Source organism: Rhinoderma darwinii, chromosome 4, assembly GCF_050947455.1.
Source record: "Rhinoderma darwinii isolate aRhiDar2 chromosome 4, aRhiDar2.hap1, whole genome shotgun sequence".
In the NCBI taxonomy this organism is placed as follows: Eukaryota; Metazoa; Chordata; class Amphibia; order Anura; family Rhinodermatidae; genus Rhinoderma; species Rhinoderma darwinii.
Window position 1 is genome coordinate 211,519,963 of NC_134690.1, and position 23,373 is coordinate 211,543,335.

At 43.8% G+C, this 23,373-nt stretch overlaps 1 protein-coding gene across 8 annotated transcripts in view; it reads right to left on the reverse strand.

Moving 5' to 3' along the window:
• The window catches only part of MDN1 (midasin AAA ATPase 1), a 314,285-nt gene that overhangs the window by 198,022 nt on the left and 92,890 nt on the right, over nt 1-23,373 (reverse strand). For all 8 annotated transcript variants that reach the window (XM_075862158.1, XM_075862156.1, XM_075862153.1 and 5 more), the window contains exons 22-25: nt 22,919-23,029; nt 22,282-22,433; nt 16,410-16,588; nt 6,395-6,603 (exon numbers count right to left, since the gene is read on the reverse strand). In XM_075862158.1, coding sequence (XP_075718273.1) covers nt 6,395-6,603; nt 16,410-16,588; nt 22,282-22,433; nt 22,919-23,029 — 651 coding nt within the window. The remainder of the gene's footprint in view (nt 1-6,394; nt 6,604-16,409; nt 16,589-22,281; nt 22,434-22,918; nt 23,030-23,373) is intronic.

Sequence of the window (23,373 nt, forward strand, 5' to 3'; positions counted from 1 at the left end):
TATCCTCTTGTACTTTTAGGTACGGTTCTATGACTGACAGAGATTGGATTTCTCCAATCCTTCTTTCTGAAGTAATAGCGACTAAGAATCCAGCTTTGAGAGTTAAAAAATGCATACTAATTTCGTCGAGCGGCTCAAAGGGGGGCTCACAAAGAGTCGTTAACACCACATTCAAATCCCAGGTAGGAACGGATTTCTTTAGGGAAGGTTTCAGTTTAGAGACCGCTTGGGTGAATCTTCTGATCCACCGATGTTCAGCCAGAGGAGTGTTAAAAAAATTACCTAAGGCTGAAATCTGTACTTTTAAAGGTACTAGGGCTAAGTCCTTTTTTGAATCCCGATTGTAAGAAATCTAGGATTTTCGCAATGTTGGGAGAAAAGGGGTCTGGTCCTGGGTTTCCATGCCAGGAACAGAATTTCTTACAAATCTTTTGATAGATTTTAGAGGTAACTTCTTTATGACTTGACAGACCGTGGTTCCTCAAGATCTGCCTTTCAGGATCCAGGCTGACAATTTCAGAGTTTCTATTCCCTGGAAGAATAAGGGACCCTGGGAGAGAAGATTCTCCCTAGCTCGGAGCATGATAGGGTCTTCCAACGCTAGGTATTGTACGATTGGAAACCAACTTCTTTTTGGCCAATAGGGAAGAATAATTATGAGCTTTGTCAAATCTTCCTGGATTTTTCTTAATACCATTGGTATTAGAGGAAACGGAGGAAAGGCATAGGCCAGATCCATGTCCCAGGGTTGGGACAATGCATCTACTCCCAATGGGTTGTCTCTGAGATTTAGGGAGAAGAATCTCTCTACTTGAGTGTTCTTCCTCGTGGCAAACAGGTCTATTTGTGGATAACCCCAATTTCGGGTTAGGGACAGAAAGACTTCCCTGTTTAGGGACCATTCTCCAGGGTCTACTTTTTCCCGACTCAGGAAATCTGCTGATAGGTTCTCTGAGCCTTTTAGGTGAACTGCCGTGACTGATAGGACGTTTTCTTCTGCCCAACTGAAAATTTGTGCAGAGAGGGCCTGAAGAAGAGTGTGTCTTGTTCCCCCTTGATGGCGAAGAAAGGACACTGCTGTCGTGTTGTCCGATAAAATTCTTATATGCTTCCCTTTTATGGTGGGTGAAGCTCTTATAAGTGTCTCCCATACGGCTCTTAGTTCTTTGAAGTTTGAGGACATCATCTTCATTTGAACAGTCCATGTGCCCTGAAAGTGTTGGTCTTGGATTACTGACCCCCAACCGTGTTTGCTGGCATCTGTGGTAATCACTACATAAGGAGAAGTTCTCCAGGGGACTCCCTTGTCTATGTTGTTTGTGCAGAGCCACCACAGGAGGGATGATTTCACAGTCTCGGAAATTTGAATTTCTGGAGTGAAATTGGCTCCATGGAATAGATTGGATGCAAGACATCATCATTCCCAACATCCGCATACATTCCCTTATGGAACAGGCGTCTTACCCCCAAAATTGTCTTACTTCTGCCAGTAGGAGTATTTCTCTCTCTCTTGGGAGGAAGGAATGCTGAAGGGAGGAGTCCAGCAGTACTCCTAAGAAGACCTTCTGTTTCTGGGGAGGAAGACTCGACTTCTGAAAGTTGATTATCCATCCCAATTCTTGTAGGAGGGAAAGAACCTGTGACCGATGACTGACTAAGATAGCCGGAGTATCTGCTGTCAACAAGAAGTCGTCTAGATATGGGATAATTACTATACCTTGATTTCTTATGAATGCCATGATCTCTGCCATAATTTTTTTTTAAATTCTGGGGGCGGAGGAAAGGCCGAAGGGGAGGCAGACAAACTGGAAGTGGAGAATGGAAGGACCGTCCTGAATTGCGAATCTGAGGAATCTCTGGTACGCGGGGTGGATAGGAACGTGACAATACGCATCATTTAAATCGATCGTACACATTGATGCCTCTTCCCTTATTAGAGGAATAGTCGATCTGATAGACTCCATCTTGAATTTCCGATAATTCACCCATTTGTTTAGGACCTTCAGGTTGATTATTGTCCTGTAGGAACCGTTTGGTTTTTTGACCAAGATGATTTTTGAATAGTGGCCTTTGCATATTTCGTTGTGGTGAACTGGAGAAATGGCTCTCAATCTGAGTCGTTTCTGGACGTCCTGGATAAGGATCTGATGAAGATCTTTTGCTTGGTACTGGGTTACTAGGAATTTCTCTGGAGGAATGGGAGGGAAATTCTATTTTGTATCCTTCTTCTATTATCATTAGAACCCAGGGGTTCTGGGTTATTCTCGACCATTTGGGATAAAAATGTAGGAGTCTTCCCCCCACGCTCTTGGTGTCATTGCTTTGAGGGCTGGAATGAATTATTTGGGTTAAGGAGATATCCTCGACCCCTTTTCCCTTTGGGGTAACTCCAGCGACCGGACTTCCCTTTCCCGCTGTAGTTCTGTGAGGTATGATCCCTCTGTTGGCGAAATCTTCCAAACTGAGGGTGTTTTTTTGGTTTCTCTTCAGGAAACCCCTTTTTTCTACCTGTTGCACTCTCCAGCATGTTATCAAGGAGAGGACCGAACATCAGAGACCCTGTAAATGGAATAGAACACAACTTGTTTTTGGACTTCGTATCTCCTGACCACATTTTGAGCCATAATGCTCTTCTAGCAGCATTTGAGAGAGCCCCATTCCTGGCAGCAAATCTAATAGATTCCGCTGAAGCGTCTACCAAGAATCCGGTTGCCATCTTTAGTAAGGGTAGAGATTCTAATAGATCTTGTCGTAATGTCTTCATCATCAAATGGGTCTCTAGCTGGTTTAGCCATATAAACATTGCTCTTGCTACTGATGTGGCCGCGATATTAGTTGAGATCAAGGCAGAGGAAGATTCCCACGCTCTTTTCAGTAGTCAGTCTGCCTTTCGGTCCATGGCGTCCCTCAACTGAGAGGAATCTTCAAATGGGATTGCGTTTTTTTTAGCAACCCTGGCGACTGGGACATTTACTTTTGGGATCTCATCCCAAGGCTTAGTGTCCTCTGGATCAAAGAGAAGTCTGTTTTTAAAATCTCTTGAAATGAAGAGCCTTTTTTCTGAATCTTCCCACTCAGTTGTCACCATTCTTTTAAGATTTTCGTTTACCGGAAAAACCCTTGTTTTCTTTTTCCGTTAGACCTCCAAACATCTCATCCTGGATGGTATGTGGTTGGTCTTCTTCGGGAATATCCATAGTTTCCCGTATTGCTTGAATTAAGGTATCCGACATCTCGGAAGAGAAGAAAAAATTTTTCTCTTGAGTGGAAGAAGTTGAAGGCAAGAGTTCCTCTCTTTCTTCCAACTCATCCTCCGATAGGTAATAGCACTCCTGCTTAGAGTCAGACCCCTGAGAAGGAGGCCAATATTTTTGATCCACTTCAATCCGCGGTCTTTTTGCCCGGGAGTGTGAGGGAGTTTCTTGCGGAGGGGCGAGGGAGGCTACTGACTGACCCACTTCTTCACGAATCATAGTCCTAAGTTCGGACATGAACGTTGGTTGTTCCTCCTTTAGTATTTTTGCAATACAATCCTGACACAATTGTTTTCTATGGGACTCTGGCAATTTTTTTGCACAAGTCGCACATTTTTTTAACCTTCTTTTTATCAGTTTGTCTCTGAGAGGAATCTTTTTCCTAGAGAAAACAGAAGGTAGGTAAAGTATGGTTTACATACATAAGGGGTCATACCCTTCCCCAAGGGTGAGACTCACGTGACCCTGGGACATATCTGGAGTTCCATCAGGACGAGGAAGTTCCATACCGCGACAGGTAACAGTCAATGCAATATGCAATCCACAAAAAATTAATCCAAGTTAGAGTTATCAGCTCTAACTACATACCTCACATACCATAAAGAAACAACCAGAGCTTTTGACGCCAATATATGTATAAAAGTAGTAAATTTTATTAGACAAATAACATGGACAATTAAAATACAGAAAGATACAACTCTAGTGTGAATTGCGGAGACAATATCAATATTTGTTGCTAGCTCAAATATATGGGTGTACATATAAGTAACTAAAATGATCGAGACACATTTGACACCAATATACCCTCCCTCATAGGAAGAAAAAGTTCTTTTAGAAGAAATAGCTGTGGAATACAGATCTAATAACTGGTGAATACCAGAAGAGGGTATAATCCAAGTGACATTGCTGTCAAAAGAGTCATATGTCAGGTCATAAACTCACCCATAAATAGCAGCAAGAAATGGTAAGTGGTGTCAGCTCCGCTACATGAACCCCAAGGGGTTCTTTTGACAGCAATGTCACTTGGATTATACCCTCTTCTGGTATTCACCTCATAGGAAGAGCTTTTTCTTCCTATGAGGGAGGGTATATTGGTGTCAAATGTGTCTCGATCATTTTAGTTACTTATATGTACACCCATATATTTGAGCTAGCAACAAATATTGATATTGTCTCCGCAATTCACACTAGAGTTGTATCTTTCTGTATTTTAATTGTCCATGTTATTTGTCTAATAAAATTTACTACTTTTATACATATATTGGCGTCAAAAGCTCTGGTTGTTTCTTTATGGTATGTGAATTTGTTATGGAGCTGCTTATGTGACATGGGGGGTACGTTCTGTTATTTGCAGTGCCCAGCCCTTATTACACACTTGTTTGGAGTCTATATATTGATTCTAACTACATACCTGTGCGTGTCCCTTTAAATGCGGGCGTTTTGAATTTCCCGCCTTCCAAGATGGCCGCGGACCGTAAGTAGTGCGACGTCATTTCCGGTCGGCTATTCGTCCAGCGTGTACCTGGAGTGCAGCCGCCATAGCCGGGGACTGAGGCTTGCTATGCGGTGCAGCGAGGATCCCTGCCGGTGCGTCCATGCCTATGGAGCTGCCGGTCCCCGCCTGGTCCGCGGCCCGGCCGAAGCCTGCTTGGGAAACCCCAGCCCCCACACACTACCAGAACCCTGCCTAGGATTCCTCCGGTAGGTGTCTCAGGGAGGGAGCTAAGGGACCCGTCGTTTGAGGGGTGTTAGCCTGGGCTTTAGGGGGAAGAGAAGGGGGAGTGCACGGACCCCCCGATCTTGCCCCCTGCCAGAGTTTCTTTCCTGCACCAATACAGGAGCGACGCTCTCTGCTCCTGACCCTTGTGGGGACAGGAAGAACACTGGCAAGTGGGTGGTGGGAGGGGCCTTTTAACCTCTGTCTTCCTGTCCCTACAGAGGTCAAGAGGGCAACCTCCTGTAGTGCTGTCATGAGGGATGTACTGGAAAAAACGCTGTGTTTTGCGTGCGCAAAAGACACTTACCAGCTCCGTGAGTCATCAGATAGGATGTGCGGCTGCGTGATTTTCGCGCAGCCGCCATCATTATGACACTCCGTTTGGATGTTTGTAAACCGAAAAGCACGTGGTGCTTTTCTGTTTGCAGACATACTTTTGACTGCTGTTGCGCGAATAACGCGCGTCCCACGGAAGTGCTTCCGCGTGGTGCGTGTGATTTTCATGCACCCATTGATTTCAATGGGTGCGTGATGCGCGAAAAACGCAGCAATATAGGACCTGTCGTGAGTTTTACGCAGCGGACTTACGCTGCGCAAAAATCACGGACAGTCTGCACTGACCCATAGAATTGCATAGGTCCGTGCGACACGTGAAAAACACGCGGGTGGCACGGACGTATATCGCGTTCGTGTAAATCCGCCCTTCTACCTATTACTGTGCGTATGGAGAAAGTGGTCAATCGGCTGCGGGTGAGGAGGGTGGCCGCTGTGAGCGAAGACCTCATGAATACTGTGGACTCCTAGCTCATAGAGAGGGCAGTATAAACATGGTGACAGATTTCATTTGAGTAAGGGTATGTGCACAAGATAGCAGGCATTTACGTGTGAAAAGACACTGTTTTCAGGAGAAAACAGCTGCCTCGTTTCAGACGTAAATGCTCCTCCTCGCATTTTGCGAGGCTTCTCTGACAGCCGTAAATTCAGCTGTGCTTCATTGACTTCAATGAAGAACGGCTCAAATTACGTCTGAAAGAAGTGTCCTGCACTTCTTTTGACGAGGCTGTATTTTTACACGTCGTCGTTTGACAGCTGTCAAACGACGACGCGTAAATGACAGGTTGTCTGCACAGTACGTCGGCAAACCCATTCAAATGAATGGGCAGATGTTTGCCGACGTATTGTAGCCTTATTTTCAGACGTAAAACGAGGCATAATACGCCTCGTTTATGGCTGAAAATAGGTTGTGTGAACCCAGCCTAAGGGTACACTGAGAGGAAGAGGGACAAAGAGGGAGTGAGAGAGAGAGAGAGAGAGAGAGAGGAAAAGAGGCAGACAGGGAAAGAAGAAGAGAATGATAATTTCTGTCTTGCTCTAATTTTGTTTGCTCTTTTTTTTATTTATTTTTTTAAAATCTGGAACAAACCTTTCTTCCGCCATAAATGCCTGGTGGATTTTGAGTAGCAAAAAGCATAAACCTTGGATGTGCTTTAACGACTTCCTGAGTTTCAGTAATAAAAAGTTCTCGGTTATCATCCAGCAATCGGTTGAGAGCTTCAAGTACATCTGTAGGAGCCAGGTTCAACTCGTCCAGTATAATCCAGTAACCTTTCCTCATGGCATGAATTAAAACTCCTGATTAGCAAAAAAAAAATAAGTATTAATATTAGAAAAGAAGAAAAATGGTATGCAGCTAAACATTTTTGCCGGCTGTCAAAATTATAGCCTGCATACATTATATTTTATAATTTTTTTTTTCATTTTAAAAGGAATGTAAACATTTTCTTTCTTCAGTTGGATCCAAAACGCTCTACAGTAAATGCCTGGACACACTCTGTTCCAGATGCATGCTGCAAACTATGGTAAAATGTGGTAAAATTGAGCCTTCGTACTGACTTTTAGATTATATCCAGCAGCAAAAAAACTCTGTAGTTCATGCAATGCTTTCTATTATATCCCGTAGAACAATGCAAGCTAACAAATGTAAAAACATTTTTGTCAATATAATTCTGAGGATCTTATTATTCATTTGAGAGTAAAGGCTCTAGATTTGCATTCTGTGTCTTTGGGCACAACATGAACATTTCATTCTAGCAAAAATGGGCCTCATTTACACAGCAGAATTTGTCAGTATATTGCATCAGTATTTGGAAGCCAAAACTAGGAATGGAAGAAAGCATAACGGAAAGAGTTGCACCTATTTTTTGCTTTGGGCCCATTCCTGGTTTTGGCTTACAAATACCGATGCAAAATACTAAACAAAAATACTGCTCTCATTGGGCTTGGTGGACTAAGTGACTTGTGTAGTAAGTGGAGTTGATAAACCGAAGTGTGCTGCGGTGTGTTTTTGTGAACGGATTGAGTGCTTACAAATAGAAGTTAGCAAGGTTTTTTTTTTGTGTGCAGCTTGTGTTCTAACTACTGACAATTTAAAACCCTTTTTTTATTTTCTGCTGTGCAGCTAAGGGGAGGGGTTAATTGCGTTGAGGTGTTATAAATTACCCTGCTGAAACTCCCTTCTGAGCTTGCTCTCATGCTGGGTGTAATAAGTGGCTTGTGAAATAAATTGAGTTAATAAACCAGTGTAAAAGGAGAGTTAAAGAGGCTCTGTCACCACATTATAAGTGCCCTATCTTCTACATAAGGAGATCAGCGCTGTAATGTAGGTGACAGCAGTGCTTTTTATTTAAAAAAACGATCTGTTTTCATCACTTTATTAGCGTTTTTAGATTTATGCTAATGAGTTTCTTAATGCCCAAGTGGGCGCATTTTTACTTTAGACCAAGTGGGCGTTGTACAGAGGAGTGTATGACGTTGACCAATCAGCATCATGCACTCCTCTCCATTCATTTACTCAGCGCATAAGGATCCCGTTAGATCAGTATGTGCTGCCTTATACTAACACATTAACAATACTGAAGTGTTTAGACTGTGAATAGACATTCCACGGGATGTCTATTCAAAATCTCTGCGCTTAGTTACTCTTGTCTGTGGTAGTTACAGCAGAGGAAGCGTGATCCCGCGAGATCTCGCTGTAAATGAGGTTAGAACGAGATCACGCTTCCTCTGCTGTAAGTACCACAGACACAGTAACGAAGTGCAGAGATTGTGAATAGACATCCCGTGGAATGTCTATTCACTGTCTAAACACTTAAGTATCGTTAATAAAGTGGTAAAAATAGATCGTTTTTTAAAATAAAAAGCACTGCTGTCATCTACATTATAGCGCCGATCTCCTTATGTAGAAGATAGGGCACTTATGTGGTGGCAGAGCCTCTTTAAAGTCCCTATAAAGTACTCTTTTCTTCTACTTTATCAATTGTTCACGGTTTCTTTTGTAACTGCGATAATGGACAGCAAGGTTGGAGGTTTTCGTCAGTGCACAATTTGCCATATGTATGCACGACTGGAGTCAGAGTTCCATGGTGAATACCTCTGTGGCAGATGTGAGCATGTTGTTCACCTTGCAAGCTCACATTAGAGATCTGGAGGAGCAGAATGCAACACTGAGGAAGACAGACAATCTTGAGCGGAGCTTGCTGCTCACTGAGCACGCAGTTAGTGGGGTAGATCTGGTGGGTGAAGACATGGGTCAGCGGGACCAGGCAAGTAGCTAGGTCAATGTAGTTAGGGGCAGTAGAAAGGGGTCCAAGAAAAAGGCAGGCCAATCTTGTTTCTGTTATTTCAAGCAAAATTGCCAAGTTGGATGATGATGTGAGGGTGTCAGTCTTAGAAATGGCAGCCCTAGCGGATACTGTTCTCCCTAAAAGCTATGAGAACAGCCCAGCTAGTAGTCGGCGGGATGGTAATGCAGGTAAGGAAAAACAATTAGTGATTGTAGGGGATTCTATTATCAGTAAGACTGATAGAATCATTTGTCGTCAAGACCGCCTCAACCGAATGGTTTGCGTTTTCCCTGGTGCCAGGGCTCGGCATGTGGTGGAGCGGGTGGATAAATTTCTGGAAGGAGCTGGTCCATGTGGGAACCAATGACAGAATACACTTAAGCCTTAAGAATCATTTTAAATAACTAGGCTACAATCTGAAGGGAAGGACCTCCAAGGTAGTGTTCTCTGGAATACTGCCTGTGCCATGCGCATCACAGGAAAGACAGCGGGAGCTCAGGGAGGTAAATACATGGCTTAAGTCTTGGTGTAGAGGAGACCGCTTTGGGTTCCTAGAGCACTGGGCTGACTTCTCATTGGGGTAAACCTGTATTCTGCATAGGATTTGCACCTAAAAGGAAGGGAGTACGCTGTGATGGGGAGAGATTTATAGCTGGGGTGGTGGAGTATTTAAACTAGGGCTGAGGAGGGAGGTCAATATAAAAAATAAAAAGGGATAATTAGGTTAGAGAGGGGTCAGACTATATCAGTGGGGGGGGGGGGGGGAGAATACACTGTGGGGAAAGGATTAAAGAGGCTCTGTCACCACATTATAAGTGCCCTATATCCTACATAAGGAGATTGGCTCTATAATGTAGGTGACAGCAGTGCTTTTTATTTAAAAAAAACGATCTATTTTCACCACGTTCTTAGCGATTTTAGCTTTATGCTAATGAGTTTCTCAATGGAGAACTGGGCGTGTTTTACTATTGACCAAGTGGGCGTTGTACAGAGAAGTGTATGACGCTGACCAATCAGCGTCACACACTTCTCTCCAACCATTTCTTCAGCACATAGGGATCCTTTTAGATTAGTATGTGCGGTCTAAACAGTATCGTTAATGTGTTAATATAAGACAGCACATACTGATCTAAAAGGATCCCAATGTGTTGAGGAAATGATTGGAGAGTAAAAACTAGCAAAAATACAAAATGAAAAAGGTGGGTGGCCAAGTATCGCAAAACAAACCCCCAAAAATTCTTCAAGTATATAAATGCAAAAAAGCCTGAACATGTAGGACCTCTAAATAGTGGTAATGGGGAGTTGGTAACAAGGGATCAAGAGAAGGCAGAGTTACTAAATGGGTTCTTCAGCTCTGTATATACAACAGAAGAAAGAGCAGCTGATGTTGCCGGTGTCAGTACTGTTAATGCATTAACTAATATACTGAATCGGCTGAATGTAAATATGGTCCAAGCGAAGTTAAATAAAATGTGCACAATGCTCTTGGACCAGATGGGTTACATCCTACAGTTCTTAAAGATCTTAGTTAAAGGGAACCTGTCGCCAGCATTTCACCTATTAAACCAGCAATACCTGGTGGTAGTGGGTGAAAAATCATTTCCATATAACCTATAATTATATACTTCGTCGGCTCTAGGGCTTTAGTTTTTGTGTGTTCCTACACCGTATGCAAATGAGCATAAAAGAGTAAAAACTTTGTTTGAAAAGAGTCATATCTTCATTAATCAAGTCTTTCCGAGTTTACCCCTCCTCCTTACATTTGACAGCTCCTCACATTCCCCCAGGACATAAAAGCCTGCGCTTATGCATGGATGTCCACTTCTGGTGTGTGCGCAGAAAGGGACACCGGATTATTACGATAAAAGGCGTGAAATGTTTGCAGAGCGTTATTTACAGTCGGAGGAGGATTTTAGGGGAGGGGATAACGGCAATGAACTTTTGATAGCAGCGGCCAGTGAGGGATAAGTAAAGTTCAATAGGTGAAATGCTGGTGACAGAAATAACTTAAAGGGAACCTATCCCCCTCTTTATAATATTCAGAGATTCTCTAGTGACTGATATAGTACAAAGGGACTGGCACAGGGCAAATGTGACGCTCATTTTCAAAAAGGGCTCTAGGTCTTCCTGTGTAATTCTAGACCAGTTAGCTTAACATCCATTGTGGGAAAAAGGTTTGTGTTTTTGGACTTTGCAAAGGCATTTGACACTGTCCCTCATAGACGTCTAATGGGTAAATTAAGGACTATAGGTTTAGAAAGTATTGTTTGTAATTGGATTGAGAATTGACTCAAGGACCGTATCCCGAGAGTTGTGGTCAATGATTCCTACTCTGAATGGTCCCCAGTTATAAGTGGTGGACCCCAGGGTTTAGCGCTGGGACCACTATTATTCAACTTGTTTATTAATGGTATAGAGCAGGGGTCTCAAACTCGGCCGGGTAAGTGGGCCGCATATAGAAAAAATGTGAAGTTGACGGGCCGCATTGCTTTCAAATTTGATGCAATACAAAATTATTGTTAATCAATTATTTGAACTACTATAACACTATATTACTAGAATAATACTACATTAGTATAATAATAGCGCTAGGTTTAAAATTTGAGATATTTCTCCACGTGCTTATTTCAACAATCCAGCTTTCCAGTTTAAGTGTCGCTAAATGCAGTCCGGCGGCTCAGTTAGCACACATGTCAAGATTGGGCAGCCCCTTTTTAGATCGTGCCGCAGTGCCCTCTGTGGATGCTGCCGCAGTGCCCTCTGTGGATGCTGCCGCAGTGCCCTCTGTGGATGCTGCCGCAGTGCCCTCTGTGGACAATGCAACACACCCCTAGATAAGGCCACAGTGCCCTCTGTAGATAAGGCCACAGTGCCCTCTGTAGATAAGGCCACAGTGCCCTCTGTAGATAAGGCCACAGTGCCCTCTGTAGATAATGTAACACACCCCTAGATAATGCCAGTGTCCTCTTCAGATACTGCCACACACCCACTTGTAGAGGCTGCCACAGTGCCCTCCGTAGAGGCTGCCACAGTGCCCTCCGTAGAGGCTGCCACAGTGCCCTCCGTAGAGGCTGCCACAGTGCCCTCCGTAGAGGCTGCCACAGTGCCCCCCCGTAGAGGCTGCCACAGTGCCCTCCCGTAGAGGCTGCCACAGTGCCCTCCGTAGAGGCTGCCCCAGTAATGTCAGGGGCTTGCCCAGAGCTGAAGTCCCGGAGCAGAGCCGCTTCTGGCACTCTGCCTGGGATTCCAGCTCTGCTCCTGACATCACTGTCCATATATGGACAGAGATGTCAGTGGCAACCCCAGAGCTGGAGTCCCAGGCAGAGCGCTAGTAGGCTCTTCCTGGGACTCCAGCTGTGCTCCTGACATCACTGGGACTCCTGCTCTGGGGAAGCCCCTGACATCATTGTCGATGTATGGACAGCGATGTCAGAGGCTTCCCCAGAGTCCCGGAGCAGAGCCGATAATAGCTCTCTGCCCGGGACTCCGCTCTGGGGAAGACCCTGACACACTGTCGATATATGGGCAGCGATGTCAGGGAATTCCACAGAGTCCCGGAGCAGAGCCTGTACTAGCGCTCTGCCCGGGACTCCGGCTCTGCGGAAGCCCCAGACATCGCTGTTCATATGTGGACAGTGATGTCAGGGAATTCCACAGAGTCCAGGAGGGGAGCCGACACCAGCGCTCTGCTCCGCTCTGGGGAAGACCCTGACACACTGTCCATATATGTGCAGCGATGTCAGGGAATTCCACAGAGTCCCGGAGCAGAGCCGACACCAGCGCTCTGCCTGGGACTCCGGCTCTGGGGAAGCCCCAGACATCGCTGTTCATAAGTCTCAGAGCAGAGCCGATACTAGCGGCTCTGTGTCCCGCGGGCCGCAGATGACAGCCCCAGGGGCCACATGCGGCCCGCGGGCCGCGTGTTTGAGACCCCTGGTATAGAGGATGGGATTAATAGCACGGTTTTTATTTTTGCAGATGACACCAAGCTATGTAGTATAGCTCAGTCTATGCAAGATGTTCAGAAATTACAAGCCAATTTGGACACTGTTTGGGCGCAAATGAGGTTTAATTTAGATAAATGTAAAGTTATGCATCTGGGTACGAACAACCTGCATGCATCATATGTCCTAGGGGGAGGAGCTACACTGGGGGAATCACTTGTTGAGAAGGATCTGGGTGTACTCGTAGATCATAGACTAAATAACAGCATGCAACGTCAATCAGCTGCTTCAAAGGCCCGCAAGATATTGTAGTGTATTGAGAGGCATGGACTCGCAGGACAAGGATATAATATTACCACTTTACAAAGCATTAGTGAGGCCTCATCTAGATTATGCAGTTTAGTTCTGGGCTCCAGGTCATAGAAAGGATGCCCTGGAGTTTGGAAAATATACAAAGAAGAGCAACTAAAGGGGCATGGAAAATCTTAGTCATGAGGAAAGATTAAAAGAATTATACCTATTTAGCCTTGAAAAGAGACAGCTAAGGGGGAAATGATTAATTTATCTAAATCTATGAATGGCCCATACAAAAAATATAGTGAAAACCTGTTCTGTGAAAAACCCCATCAAAAGATAAGGGTGCACTCCCCCCCCATCTGGAGAAAAAAAAGGTTCGGTCTCCAGAGGCGACAAGCCTTCTTTACTGTGAATCTGTGGAATAGTCTACCGCAGGTGCTGGCCACAGCAGGGACAATAGATGGCTTTAAAGGCTTAGATAATTTCCTAGAATGAAAAAAATCAGCTCCTATGTCGACGTGTAGAATTTTTGTTTCATCCCTTCCCTTTTTCCCATCCCTTGGTTGAACTTGATAGACATATGTCTTTTTTGATCCGTACTATGTAACAGTCATGTGAAAGTGGCTTTACGCTGGATTGACACACCGTGTTCACTCAAATTTTCGGTGGATATATTTTCCCAGTTTTTTTTTCCATAAAAAACAAAAACGCTCATTAAAGCTAAATCTATCACCAGGTTTATGCTGCCCTGAACGCAGCATAAAGTAGAGCCAGAGACCCTGATTTCAGCACTGTATTAATTGTCATTAATAAGCATAAAAAAAAAAGTCAGTTTATTCATGCAGCCCATATTCATGAGCTGCAGCTAGCCCCACCCACCGGACGCTGATTGACAGCTTTCTCCATACATTGTGCATAGGTGTACGGGTATGTTCACATGCAGTGTTTTCAGGCATATTTCAGGGGCATAAACGCCTCGAAATACACCTTGAAAAATGCTACTGAAACGCCGATAAACCTTACCTTTGATATCAATGGGAAAAACCGCCGTTTAGTTCAGACGGGGCGTTTTTGTTTTGTTTTAAGCGGCGGTTTCATAAAAAGTGTGTGGAAAAAAAATGCTGCCTAAAAAGGAGGAGCATGTCACTTCTTGAGCCGTTTATGGAGCTGTTTTTCATGGGGTCAATTGAAAAAAAAAAAAAGAACACATCAAAAACAGCCGACAATCACGAGGCTGTTTTCCCTTGAAAGCAGCACCGTAATCTTCAGTCGTTTTTACTTGTGCGTGTGAACCTAGCCTTACGATTAGCAGCAGGACTGCTGCTAATCAATGATTTGCGTTGTCTTTGTTTTGGCGTAGCTAGGCAATTCATTTGCTGCGAGTCTGGATTTGGTCATAATTTTGCTTTTCCGGGTTAATTAGGGTTAATTAGGGCGGAGTACTTTTCTTGTGCTAAGGCCCCATGCACACGAACGTATTTTTTTTCCTTCCGTAAATACTGGCGTAAATACGGGTCCTTTGTCACACGTATTCGACCTGTATTCCACCAGTATATATACAGACCGGTGCCCGTAAATACGGGCCCGTTGTCACCAGTATTCCACCCGTATTTACGGACCCGTTTTCTCTGAACTAATCGGCAGCCCCTTCTCTCTATCAGTGCTGGATAGAGAGAAGGGGCAGCCCGAGTTTCCGCAATGATTGAAAGTAAAAAGTTCATACGTACCCAGGCCGATGTCTTAGTCACGCGTCCCTCTTTTGACATCCAGTCTGACCTCCCTGGATGACGCGGCAGTCCATGTGACCGCTGCAGCCTGTGATTGGCTTCAGCCGTCACATGGGATGAAACATCATCCCGGGAGGCCGGACTGGAGGAAGAAGCAGGGAGTTCTGGGTAAGTTAACTTTTAATACTATTAACTCCAGCGGTAGTCACTGTCCCGGGTGCTGAAAGAGTTACTGCCGATCAGTTCACTCTTTCAGCACCCTGAACAGTGACTATCCCCTGACATCGCCTAGCAACGCTCCCGTAATTACTACGGGTGCACACACGTAGACTTCTATGGGCCTGCCCGTGCCGTAATTACGGCCTGAAATAGGACATGTTCCATATTTTTCAACGGCCCGGGCACCTTCCCATAAGCAAACGGGAAGGTACCCGTGGCCAATAGAAGTCTATGAGCCCGCAATTACGAGCGTTTTTACGTTCGTGTGCATGGGGCCTTATATATACTTCAGATCTGGATTACTCAGGTGCTCATTATAATGTTTGGTATGTGCTGAACGCTTTCCAGATTATAGTTGGGGTTCTTGTCTATATGTTTGTTTGTACTGCGAGACCTATTGATGCTCAGAGATATAGTTTATGTATAGTGGTTGTGTGTGTATCTGTATCCTGGGATCAGCAGTTCCACTGTTTATTCATCTGTTAACTGCTTGCATGCTACTCATCTAGCATCCACCATGCATAGTCTCCATCTTCTACTACCTTCAGTAGTCTGTTCCGCTCATCCACTGGTGAGTTACTTGTGCCTTTTGTTTTAGGTTAGTATTGATGCTTGCTTCCCCCATGTGATAGAGATTGCCTGGTATTGCAGTCTTGAGCAGCACCAGCGGCATAGCAATAGGAAGGAGGATAACAATCCGCGCGCAATTTGGAATCCTCAATACCCATACGTTGTGACTAGCTTCACTCACCCACCGACCACCTTATTAGCGGCTATGTCCCTATGCACAGTATGGGGAGAAATCTGTCAATCTGCGGAAGTTAAGTGACACTAGCCACAGCTCATAAATATGGGCTGAATGAGAAAGTGTTTTTTATGAAAACCAAACATTGACAAAGTAATACAGCGTTGGAATCAGATTCTCTGGCACTACTTTAAAGGTAAGGTTGCATAAATCTGGTGACCAATTCCACTTAAAAAGTCTAAAGTCAGTGGCATTTTTTATTTTATTTTTTAAACCCAGTATGCTCTAGGTATGGTGTTTCTTTAGACATCTCCCATTGGCTTATCTATAGAACTTCAGGACTTCCAGGATACAAAAACAAAACACCACCACCAAAAACATGTTAAAAAAAACACGCTGGTGTTTTTTCTAGGTTTCTTTCATGCTGTTGAAAAGGTTTAAAAACACTGTATGAAGGTCAAAATTAATCAAGAATGTGCTACAAAATTGTGGACACAATTTGCATGACATCTAAAAAATATTTGGAAATTTGGCAATTCTCAATATTTTTACATAATGTACAAAACACATGGAACTATAAAATTGAAAAAAATGGCTACAGACGACTTCTTAGAAACAGCTAGTAAAAGTATAAATTTAAAAAATGTGCATTTAGTTTGTGCAGATTGCATGTAACCATATTTTCCCTACACTAACTTAAAGTTGTAATCTAATGTTTTTAAAACACGTAGCGAAGTTATCTTATCAAGGTCATCCTAGGACGCAACTAAATTAAGTTGAAAACCAATTTGAAACATCTGTGCCAACAATATTCAAGCTGCTTGTGTTGCCTGAATGTTTATATTCTCCTTGAAAAGAGAGTAACTGACACAAACTTATTTACCTTCCTGAAATACAAGTTTTCCTGAAGCATCTGAAGTATAGCAGCCAATGTACTCCTGGATATCCGTGTGCTCATGATTATTAATTCTTACACAATGATTACCACTAGCACATGCCAACCATCGAACCAGACTTGTTTTGCCAACAGAGGTTTCTCCTTGGATAAGCACTGGGTGGTTCCTGAAAAAAAATGTAAAAAAGTTTTGGAGCAAGGGAAAAAAAATTTTTTTTAATCTGGCGTGGTTTATTTACCCAACCTGTAGATGAATACTGCATAAGCTGCACTAAGGGAAATACTTTATTAATAAATACCCCATTTGAATATCTTATGGTTCGTGATAATAGTATTTTGTACTCACTGTAAATTCTCTCATTGTAATAATTAGGGAACACAGCACCATTGGTGCCACTAGGAGGACAATACTAGGTAGGAAAAGTCTTGGCTCCACCCAGGCAAGCTATACACTTCCTAGCGACACTAGGAAATCAGTTTGTACAGAAGCAGTAGTGGAAGACAAAAACAAAACAGCATGTCCACGGTCCCGGGAGATTAAAAAAAAACAACCAAACAGCCAGAACAGTACAGTACAGTACACAACTTACTGCAGCATCTTGCAACCCAGACTGGCATCAGAGGAGGAGTGTGCACTGAAACCCAGGTAGCAGCCTTGCAAAGCCTGAAGCTTGAGGTCTTACCACACAAGAGACTACAACAGTCCTTGTAGAATGGGCAGTGACCCGAAGGAAAATAACTTTACCCTTGGAACAATAGGCTTCCAAAATCAGATTAGATCCAACGCACATTTGTGGCCTTGCATGCTGCCAATACCTTGTGTGGCCCTTCAGGAATTACAAAAAGAGAATCGGAGGGCCAAAACCACTTCTTCAGTCAGATAGATAGGCGTGGACTGCTCTCACCACGTTAAGAGAATGCAAAGTCTGTTCTCTCAGATGAGATTGGAGGAAACACACTTTAGGAGGAAGGGTCGGACAGGCCGGAATACCACTTTATCCCGATGGATGAGCAAAATAAAAAAAAAGTCTTGCAGAACCGAACAGCCGGTTACAAAACAAGTCAGATGGAAGTGACTGAAATCAGGAAGGCATACTTCCACGAAAATAGCCTAAGTGAAATATCCCTCAAAGGCTGAAAAGAAGAAACTTGAAAAGCCCCCAGAAAGAGATCTCACATCTCAGTGGCATGCCTGAAGGGAGGGACCGCATGAGCCAAGCAGAAAGTTTTTCACTTAAGAATGAAGGGCCAAAAATCGCTGAAGTCTAGCAGAGCAGAGACCTGACCTTTATGGGAGGACAATGCAAGCCCTAGATTAACGTCTGGCTGTAGGAAGAACAAGATCTCTACTTGCGGAACATACCATCGGATGGAAACCAAGCTGTTCAGACCAGGAGAAATCAGCCTCCATGTACAGTGGTACACATTGGCTGATTGAGGTTTCCTGGCCTTTAACAACATCTGGATGATTCAGAGACCCTGAGCCCATAACGGCATGACTGTTAAAGTGTAGCTAAACGTTTGACAAACTTCTGAAATGTTCGTGACACGTCTATAAGCCCGTAAACCGATACATTGGCTTTCCGGAAAAAGCCAAACAGAAACGAAGCGGCTGAGCACTCACACGAGCACTTCAGCTGCTTCCTTCTAGAAATTGGTGGGGGTCTCAGTGCTCGGACTCCCACCAATCAAAACTTCTGACATATCACAATGACAGGTCAGATGTTTGTCAAACGTTTAGCTACACTTTAAAGCTGAGATGTTAAGTATGATGTAAAGTGGGGTAGGACAGCGGACCTTGGGAAAGGAGGTCGGGTAAAGTTGGAAGATACTACCAAAGGAGAAAAAGTCCTAGAGAAAAGTGGTCAAACACCAGTCATAGACAATCACCAATACGAACAATCCGTGTTAAAAGGACCAAACCGCTTGAAAATATTTTTTTTTTTAATGAGACATAATTAGAAATAAGTACAACAACAATAGCATAAAGGAAAGAATGATTTAAAAAACAAAAAACAAAAAAAAAAACGACAACAGGTAAGAGATAACCGAGTGGGCTACTGGCAACAACATCTATACCTTAGGCTACATTGAGACTAACGTCGGCAACCTTGGCCGTGAAAAACTGCAGAGGTGCACCCGTAGGGGGCGCGTTGTCACGGATCCCTCATAGCCTAGAGTCTATGGAGGGATGCGTGACACGCAGTAAAACATGACATGTCCTATTATGTTCATGGACCGTTCACACGCTCCGTTGAAACGGTCATGTGAACAGCCCCATTGGAATACATGTTGTTTTAACAGCTGTCACACGGACGTGATACACGCTAGTCTGAATGAGCCCTAATGTAATACATTTTCGATAGTCCACAAAAGGTAAGCTAAGAGAAAGTCTAGGGAAAACAAGTTTGACTACAGAAGTAAACAGTAATAGCACTATGGCCAGAAGGTAAAAACAAACAGCAGACCATGCAGACAAACAATGGAGTAAAGAATAGCTATGTGCCAGGAGCCCACTTACACCCAATGGTTAGAAACAGGGGGGCAGCTCACTAGAACATTGAAAGAATTTGGCAAAAAAAACCCAAGTTTTTAACAATAAATTTTTTCCTTGCAAAAGTAGCAAAACACAAAAATAACTATATAAATTTGGTATTGCTGTAATCATATTGACCCACAAAATAAAAGTTAACAAATACAAAACGCACGGTGAACGCCGTAAAAACAAAAACCCACAAAAGATTGCGGAATCGCTGTTCTTTCCATATTTTTTCCCTATTCTACCCCACAAATAGTTTTCCAGTTTCCTACGCGTTATGGCTTTTGGAAAGTGAAAATCCAAAACATGGCTGTGGCGGGAAAGGGTTAAAGCTTTAACATAAAACCTCAACATAAACGAAACTTCTTCAGATCCAAGATTGGACGGACTGACCCGTCCTGCTTGGGTAGTGTAAAGAGAACAGAAGCCCTGAAAACATTTTGACTGAGGAACTGGGACTATTATCTTCCCCAGAAGAAGGGAACAAACCGCGCGAGAAAAAGCAGAAACGCCATCCGTTGCGCGAGGTTAGAGTCGACAGAAAAACCTTCCACGGGAAGGGCCGAGAACTCTGTTGTAACTTGTCGACACCATCTTCCAAACCCAAGCATCATCCACATGAGCGAGCAATGTCTCTTGAAAGGAAAGTAAAGTCGCCGCCCCACCCCACTCAGGAAGTTGACATGAGTAGGAGACACATTTAGGCTAAAGAGGTCTTGGCAAAAGAAGACATCTGGGTCTTGGGGCACTGCTGTCAAGCAGGTGAGGGCTTGTAGAGAACAACCTCTGAAAGGAGGAGTTAGAAAAGGACAAGTCTCAGAACTGTGGATGGAGCTGTGGTTCCAGAAGCAGCCTCAAAAATAATCTCATCCAAACAGACAATTACCAAAAAGTCTGCCAGGAACAAAGGAAAGGCTAACTAGAGCTTTTTTTGAATGCCTGATCGGTCTCCCAAGGTTTCAGCCAAATAGAATGCTGGACAGCAATCAAATTAGCCGATGCAAGGGTATTTAAGCGGGCTGATTCAAGGGAAGACTCAAAACTGGAACTTTGAAGTGTGGATTACCGGAGGCATGAGATCAGCCATATTCTGCTGTGGGGCTCCATCCAAGATACCACTGTGCAGCTTTTTACACCAAGCTGAACAATCTTTACTCACCCAGGCGAGTGCAATGCCTGGGCGTAGAGCAAAACCTGCGGCCGCCAATGCAGACTTGGCTTGGGAATCCAACTTATCAAGAGGGTCACTGAGTGATGCCGCATCAGACAGTGGAACGGTAGTGCTCTTAAACAGTCATGAGATAGGCGGATCTACACAAGGAGAAACATGCCATTTAGAGATCAAGTTCTCCTTGAGAGTATTAATGCATTTTAAAACAACCAAACGCTTAACAGGATGATTCCATTCTTTGCATCAAACCTCCTCAAACTCGCTATGGTTTGTAAAGCATAGCCTTTGGCCCTGTGGGCTCTGTAAGGGTACCTCTGCTTTAGAAGGGGTGAAGGGGCGTCAGCTCTTGGTTGTTAGCAGCTTCTCCATTGATGACTAATAGGGGACCCTTGGAGGGAATTTTAAGAGTGGGGTTCGTCTTTGGTACTTCTGTGCCTCTTATGTGATCTAACACCATGTAGACTCTAGTAAGCATGGGAGAGGAAGGAGTGGCATTGTGTTCGGCCGCTATCTGGGAAGGCAAGCGATCCAAAGAGTAAACCATGGTTTGAGAGTCTGGACATATCACCTAAGGCCTGAGCATTGCACCTGGCCCATTCAGGGTGTGCCACAGCCTGGGGGTCCTGGGTTGCAGGCACTGTAAGCAGAATATGGTAGACTGGCTAACTGTAAACTTTGTATTACATCTGCAACAATTATAGTAAGTAACCAGGGCCACCTGTGCCAGCTGCCTAATGAGATCTTTCAGAGATGATGACATGTGACAAGGATTAAGGGAAAACAGAAAACAGAACTAAAAAGGACAACCAACAGTGTCAGTGGAAAGAGGGAACTCTGGGAAAAGATGCATCTAATTATAAAAAAAAAAAAAAAAGTGACTTCTCAGAAAAAAAAAAGATAAATCAGCCCCTAAGGCTGACCTAATTGACCCCTGTAGCTGTGTACTACTTCATTGAAGTATGAGGAGGCTGAAAACGGATGAAGACAAGAGCTCCTGGAAATGCCACCGAAAACCGGAGTCTTGCAGAGGGGGATGTAAGAGGCAAAAAGGACTGCCCCTAAGGAGCTCACGCTGAAAGAAAAACCTTCCTGTTTCAGAGTCTGCGCCTTTTGAGAGACTCCCTCCATACATCATGTGGAACGATCCTGGCAGATAGGGCCACTGGGATCATGTAATGGCCAGGGGGCATGGTGTAAGCGGCAGAGATGGTCACCTAGTGCTGATTCAGCCCAGGCCTGTAGAAGAAGGCCCTGGTCTGCAGCGTTAAGGGAACAAGCAGCACAATGTCGCAAAAGTGGCACAGCCTCGGGCATGTTCCCCCACCCCTAAAATACAGTAGGCAAAGCTTCCAAAAAGACAGGTTTAAAGCTTCTAAACAAAAACAAAAAACACAAAAACAAAAAAAATTGTAGAACAATGTACTGTGGGCACCACAAATCTACAGTGCCAGTCAACGTGTGCATAGACATAGCAAATTTTCAAACAAGAAGAGTATATCAAATTGCACCTCTAATATAAATGGAACAACGAGGAAAATACTGTGCAGCATATTCTCATAGGTATGTCCCCAGATAGTGTAACTTGTCCAATTAAAAAATGTCCCCCTTGGGTAGGGAATGTAAACAGGTTACCACTAAGGTAGACTCCTATAGTGTTAGTGGGAATAAGTGATCCCTCGGCGAAAATGTATATACTCCCTAACCCCTCTGTAGATTTCGAGTGTGTGCAGGGTCCCCTCTTCAGTAACCTCGTACATATAGTGGCTTTACTGGCACTCTGCCTGCAGATGCAGAAATTTAGGTTAGGTGAAATGCGCTGAAGGAAAGTCAGTGCAGGAAACGGCCTGGTTTCCCGGCACCTGTAGGTTGACTAGGCTGGTAAAGAGGCTGACAACCCACTTGCTAAAATGTATAAAAACAAAACAAAAATAGCAGGCCTGAGAATTAGGCCATGTCTGCCTCCTACGAACACCAGGCTAAAATGGATTTAATTAGTATCTGTGGGAAGGGTATGGCCAGCCTTGACATAGCCAAGGCTTTCCCTACCTAGTGTCAGGTGGCTATTACCCTTGGTGCGGTGTTCCCCAAAGAAATGTTTATTGTTGAAAATGTTATCAATATACTTACAAAAATAATAATTATTTACATACCCTGCAGAGACAACTCTCACAAGGTCTCGAAGATTCAATTTGACGGAGGATGTTAGGATGTAACTTTCATCTATGGTTGGTTCCTTATCTCCCACTGGGATCCAGTATCCTTCTATTTGAATAAATCTGCCTCCATGTGGCTCAGGAAGAGGCTGAAAATAAAGCAGTATTTGCTAATCTTGTTGCCAAGTTATAGAAAACATTATACAAAACATACTAAGGGTATGTTCACACAAAGTTTTTGGCAGGCTGAAAATTCTGCCTCAAAATTCCACCTGGAATTTGGAGTCAGATTTTGATCTGCCTGCACGCTGTTTGGCGCGTATTTCCTGGCGTTTTTTGCCCACGGCCATTGAGCGCTGCGGGCAAAAACGCAGCAAAAACGCTTTCTCTACCTCGCCTTGATGTCAATGGGAGGTCAGAGACGTAAACGCCAGAAGATAGGGCTTCTTTTTCCCTTGAGCCACTTTTACTGATCGCGGGAAAAAACGCCTCCGCTTCCCGTTGAAATCAATGGGAGACGTTTCTGGACGTATTTTAGCGCGTTTTCGTGTCAGAAAACTCCATGTTAATAGGGCCTAAAAAATACAGAGCTGTTCTACAAAGGCTGATCATTAAAACATTACATTGTATATACCTGCTTCAATAATGATTTAATGTTCCCAGGCACAATGAGGTGACAAATCAATGCCTGAACACTAGAATGAGATGCTCTGTCAAGTTGTGTTAGGAAGGAGAGGCAAAATCCCTGAAAGAAGAAAACAAAAAAACAGCCAATATATTTGTGGTTTCAATTTCTTGAGATAAAGAAACATAAAAGAGATTATAAACAATTATACATACATATACAAAAATAAATCTAAACCACTGGCATTAGTGTAATCAGAGCGTCAATATTGTTATACATATACTTTTTTGTTTTTTTATTAGCAATGCATTTCGGTCGTGAAGCAGTGCCGGTGTCTGGCTTACAGTTGCAGGTAAAAAGTAATAAACCAAAACATTGTAGACAGGAAAATCACCACTCTACATTGCCCTCATGTACCCCTAAAAAAACAGAGCACATAAAAAGGTAATTAGGTTAACACCGCA